This window comes from Myotis nattereri (genome assembly GCF_964212035.1).
Source record: "Myotis nattereri genome assembly, chromosome: 9".
In the NCBI taxonomy this organism is placed as follows: domain Eukaryota; kingdom Metazoa; phylum Chordata; class Mammalia; order Chiroptera; family Vespertilionidae; genus Myotis; species Myotis nattereri.
Genome location: NC_138084.1, coordinates 40,780,733 through 40,786,562, shown reverse-complemented (window position 1 = coordinate 40,786,562; position 5,830 = coordinate 40,780,733). Strand labels below are relative to the sequence as shown.

General features: G+C 34.7%; 1 protein-coding gene across 1 annotated transcript; it reads left to right on the top strand.

The window, feature by feature from the left end:
- Positions 1-317: 317 nt before the first annotated feature.
- On the top strand, positions 318-1,268 carry LOC308524083 (olfactory receptor 52A5-like; the record flags this gene model as incomplete). Its single annotated transcript, XM_081098235.1, has 1 exon — positions 318-1,268. One exon carries the CDS (start codon positions 318-320, stop codon positions 1,266-1,268), a length of 951 nt encoding a protein of 316 aa, XP_080954361.1.
- Between the last annotated feature and the right edge of the window lie 4,562 nt (positions 1,269-5,830).

Genomic DNA, 5,830 nt, shown 5'->3' with positions numbered 1-5,830 from the left:
GAATTAAATTGATTTTGAAAAATAACCAAAAAGTTATTGCAAATATAAAAAATTATTTTTATCATACAGCAAGATCATTATTAGCTTTTGTATACATATGAAAAATAAATATGTTATTAATTAATCAGATTGTGATAAAAAAAATTTTGAGATAAACAACTACAACAAATTTTAACATATGACTGTTATTCTATTAGGTAAAAATTCTTCCATTTCAGATTTTGCAGAAATCTAGCTTGGAACAGAAAATAGAAGAGAGATACTCAACCCACACTGTCTTGTATCAGAAGCTCTAAAGCAGGGAGTTCTAAGCCATCATGTTCAAGCTCAATGGCACAGTCTTCATGCCCTCGGTGCTGACACTGGTGGGGATCCCTGGTCTGGAGTCTGTTCAGGCCTGGATTGGCATCCCTTTCTGTGCCATGTACATCATTGCTCTATTTGGGAATTCTCTGATCCTGGTCATCATCAAATCTGAGCGCAGCCTCCATGAGCCCATGTATCTCTTCCTGGCAATGCTTGGAGCCACAGACATTGCTCTCAGTACCTGCATCCTGCCAAAAATGCTAGGAATATTCTGGTTTCATCTGCCCAAGATACACTTTGATGCCTGTCTCTTGCAAATGTGGCTTATTCACACCTTCCAGTCCATTGAGTCAGGTATTCTGCTGGCCATGGCCCTGGACCGCTATGTGGCAATCTGTCATCCTCTGAGACATGCAACCATTTTTACCCACCAACTTCTCACTCAGATTGGGGTTGGAGTAACACTCAGAGGAGCCCTTCTTGTAGCTCCATGTCTCATCCTCATCAAATGCTGGTTGAAGTATTACTGGACCACTGTGGTCTCCCATTCATACTGTGAGCACATGGCCATCGTGAAATTGGCAGCAGAAGATACTAGAATCAACAAGATCTATGGTCTGTTTGTGGCTTTCAGTATACTTGGCTTTGATATAATCTTTATCACACTATCTTACATTCAAATATTTATAACCGTCTTCAGTCTGCCTCAGAAGGAAGCCAGGCTGAAAGCCTTTAACACCTGCATTGCTCACATTTGTGTCTTTCTTGAGTTTTATCTCCTGGCTTTCTTTTCCTTCTTTACACACAGGTTTGGCTTCCATATTCCAGCTTATATTCATATTCTTCTGTCCAATCTTTACCTGCTTGTCCCACCATCACTCAACCCTATTGTGTATGGTGTGAAGACCAAACAGATTCGAGATCGAGCATCCAAAATTTTCCACTCTAAGGATACTTCCTGACTTTTTTTCTTATTTTTATATCATACTAGAGACCTGGTGCAGGAAATTTATGCACGGGGTAGGGGGTCCCCTAGCCTGGCCTGTACCCCCTCCAATCTGGCTGTCTGGATTGGGCCTAAACCAGCAGTCGGACATCCCTCTCACAATCCAGGACCTCTGGGTCCTAACTGCCTCTGCCTGCCTCTCTGATCGCCCCTAACTGTGCCCCTGCTGGCCTGATTGCCATTAACCACCTCTGCCTGCCTGCCTGCCTGATCTCGCCCCTAACTATTTGCTCCCCTACTGCCTCTGCCTCAGCCTCAGCCCCTGCCAACCTTGCTTTGTCTGGAAGGAATTCGGACATCTGGAAGATGTCTGGTTGATCCAGTCAAATTAGCATATTACCCTTTTATTAGTATAGATAAATAACACTCAGAGAAACCATTGTTCTTAGCAAGATTCTGTGCTCTCTCTAGTGCATTGTGTGTAAAAAGAAAGTTTGCATTTGAGTCACTAAGGTTCTAACTGCTATTTAAACAATTTCAGTTTTTTATGGATAAGGAATTAATTCATCAACAGATGCCATAAGAGACAGAAGAATCATAAAGACTTTTTATTCAGTCAGTGAAATTCTTTTCTGAATCTTTCAGTGAGGAAGGGTTTTAAAACACACTTAAATGTAATTGTTTAGCCTCTGATTCAAAATGTTGTTTGTGGTGTTCTTTAAAAACTGAATAAATCTAGTTTGAACTTGAGAATTCTAACAATAACGAACTAACTTCTTTTTGTTTTATTTTGATTTCAGTAATTGCCTTCCTCTTTTTCCTCATCATTTTTCTAATTTTCATTATCATTCAATTGTGTGTGTGTGTGTGTGTGTGTGTGTGTGTGTGTGTGTGTGTTTGAGACTTACCTTATGGCATTAAAAATTGCTCCAGGCTTATCTTGGATATTTCCTGAACTGGACCACAGGTATACTTGGTGCTTGCTACCTGAGTTTCTTTATGCTTCTCTCTGCTGACAGAGCAAGGAATTTTGTGTGTACGCTAACCTATGTAAGTGTACAAATCAATAAATATTTGTATATATAACCATTTACATCTAAATTCAGCTAATTTTCAGTTCCTACTAATATCTGCAACTTTAATTCATTACCACCCGAATCTTTCTGGCCTGTTCTTCTTGCTGATCAGTAAATTTCTCCTTCATCAGTGAAACACCTTTCTTCAACCATCTGTTATCCATTTATTTCATTGGTAATTTCTAGTTTAAAGCCCCCTATGATATGATAATCCTTTCCTCTGATAAAAACTTTGGCAACTAGAGTAAAGGGTTTATGGACAGCCCTTTTCCCTTTAGTTCTCTTTTCCAAAGTTACTTAGATCAGTGCCTTTTCCCACCATCACCTTCAGGGAGGTTATTTCATTCATTTGCTATACAATTGGACTTTTTTTGTGATAGTCTGCATCTCTCTGAGAATCCTCCAACATTTTCAATAATTGTATTGAATTGAAGGGCCACTCTGGTTTAAAGTTTTGTGTTTTTCAAAAATGTAGAATAACATGTATTCACCATTACAGTCTCATACAAAATAGTTTCATCAACCTAAAAATCTTATGAACTTCACTTATTCAACTTGTGAAGAAATGATTTGTAAAGGGACAGAGTAAATATTTTAAGCTTTTATGATCATGTGATCTTTGTCCTAATTGCCATTGTTCTTGAATAATGTCATTCATTCAACTTAGTTTTTTATAAAGTGGATGAGATGCCATAGAAACTTAACTCTTCTTTTCATCAACTAGCCTAAGGTTAAAATTCGTTTCAATATATGTTGTTTCTGTAAGAGTTTCAGAACCTATCAATGATGTTCAATGAGGACTTGCTGTATAGGATAAAAGCTTCCATAAATTGATGGATAAGGTGGCACTCCAATCAGATTTTATTAATAGAGAGAAGCTGCAAGCTGGTGCGGTCTGTGTACTATAGGTTGTCCCATAGACCTGACATGTTCATTTTCTGTGTGATTGATCAAGAGTAACTTTAGACTTTATAGGCGCAAAATAACATGTAGCCATTTCATAAAATATTCAGGTTTTGAACTAGATTTATTACCTGGATCCAACGTTATTCATTGTGTACCAGACTGTGTGGATATTTTCTCTAGTGTCATTACACTGTCCTTTATTTCCCAAGGTGACCAATGCCCTTGATAGTGTCACAGACTATATATTTTCCTATTGAAAATCCCTACTGCTTTTCTCATATGTTTTTCCTTGAAGTTCTCTCCTTTTATTTTTATGACATTACTGACTTCTGGATGTATGTTCACTTTTCTTACTATGCCTATTTACATCCATTGTGATGTTACCAGTACTTGGAAACCTTTGCCCTGTTACCTGATAATATTACTATCATTCTTTAAGTCTGAACTCAGTTTTCTCTTGGTATCTCTTTAAATATGTTTAATTAGATTTTTTTTCTCAGACACCGTATTATTTTGGTGTTCCATAATTATATACACATTTAAAAAACTATATTATATTAAATTGATCTTTTTCTACATTATCTGGAATAGATGCTGGAATATTTTTCTTTTCACTTAATTCCTTTACTTTTCCTCCTCACTTTTTTTTCCATATGTTTTTGGCATATATCTAACTTTTAATAAATCCTCTATGACACTACTGATTCTCTCGCTGATTTCAGTGACTTGGTAAGATAAGAAATTTGGTAGGGTAATTTGGGTGAGTGAATAAGAACAAAATGTTCACTTTTGGACATCTTAAATAAAGAAATAGGATCTCTGGATAGAGATAACTAGTCAGGAACTCAGTTTAGATACCTGGAAAAATACATTTGCTAATTTATTTTCATATTTCCCATGCCTATCATGGCATTGATACTGGTACATATGAAAGAAGGCTTTGTTGACCATTGTGATACTTGTGTTCCATTCATTATCTCATTTAATCCTTACTCTGATTCTATAAAGCATAAAAATATTTTTTTGCATTCAATCAATGATAAAATCACAATTTACAAACTTAAAAATGAAATTCACCAGCTATTAGTGATGGAAGCAATATTTGAACTTAACTCTTCTCTCCCTACAGGTCTAGCTCTAAAATATCTGCTAAAATCTTTCAAAATATACTCATTGAGAAAATGAATGAATTACATTAGTGTAAGGAAACACACTGCTATGTAGAATGAATTACATTAGTGTAAGGAAACACTCTGCTATATAAGACATAAAAGTTAATAGGATACATAATAGTCAACAACAAACAAGAATATTTCTATAGGAAAAAAACAAAACAACATACATAGAAACAGCCAGTTTTGAGGAATTAACATATTTGAACACACACAAATGATTTTTAAATATTTAAAAAATACATATCAACTTCAGTCAAAAATCATAATTTCCAACTCAGTGAACTCTCACCTAATGAAATGAGCAAAATGTAAAAGGATGTATTGCACAGATCATTTATATATATACCCAAAGTATATTCCCCTGTGCTCCATACAAAATAAAATTAATATTATTAATTAAGAAAATAATTATTTTCAAATGAAGCACTTAATTAATGTGACCAATAATTTATATTCTTCAAAAGGGTATTTCATGTAAGTATGATTTTGTGTCTCTGGAAATTTTACATAAATTCAGAAATCATAGTAATAGTGATAAAAGCCTACATTGACTGGACATTTCTCAAGTAAAATAGAAGTAACCCCTGAACATTATATATTAAGGGGTTAAGGGAGACTTGAGAAAATCTACCACAATATATTAAAAAAAAAGATCAGATGTAGGAGAATTAAATATATTTAAAAAGAGTATTCAATATTCTAAAAGTGAATAAGTGTAAGACTTCCATCATGCTAGACAATATTGCAAGGTAAAAAGCATATTTTCTGAAGCTAGAGTCCCTGGTTCAAATTCTATATTACTACTTCCTTGTGCCAGTTATATCACCCCTCTGTCTCAGTTTACTAATTGACACAGTGAGCATAATGACCACCTATCTCACTGTATAGTTTTGTGGACTAAAGAAGTAAATATGTGTAAAGTGCTCAGTAAACAGGTAAACGCACAGTGATCATTTTTTGAAAATTAAGTCATTATTACCATAATAAACCAAAAGAAACTTGAGAATAATCATTTTTACATGAGAACTTTTAAACAGAGCATGGGACAAATAACAATGAAAAAACATACCTGCTTGTATAAAATGCATTGTCCAGGGTATTGAGAAACTTTAAATTGCGACAATAATTAGCCTGGTCATTCCACATTTCAGAATATTAAAATGTTATCAATAAATATAGAATATGAAATAATATCAATAATAAATGACAATTGTTGCTAACAGTCATTGAAAGCTTCCTTTAAAGAGGCAGTCTTTATTTCTAAAAGAAAGAAAACATAAATGCGCAGCATCAAATGTCTCTGATGAAAAACACAGCTGCATGGAGAAATAGCATGTTGGGGACAATGTTGCAAGTATTGTTAATGCACTAGGACTTCATGAGACAGATTCTACCAACATGAGTTTGTGTACATATATATT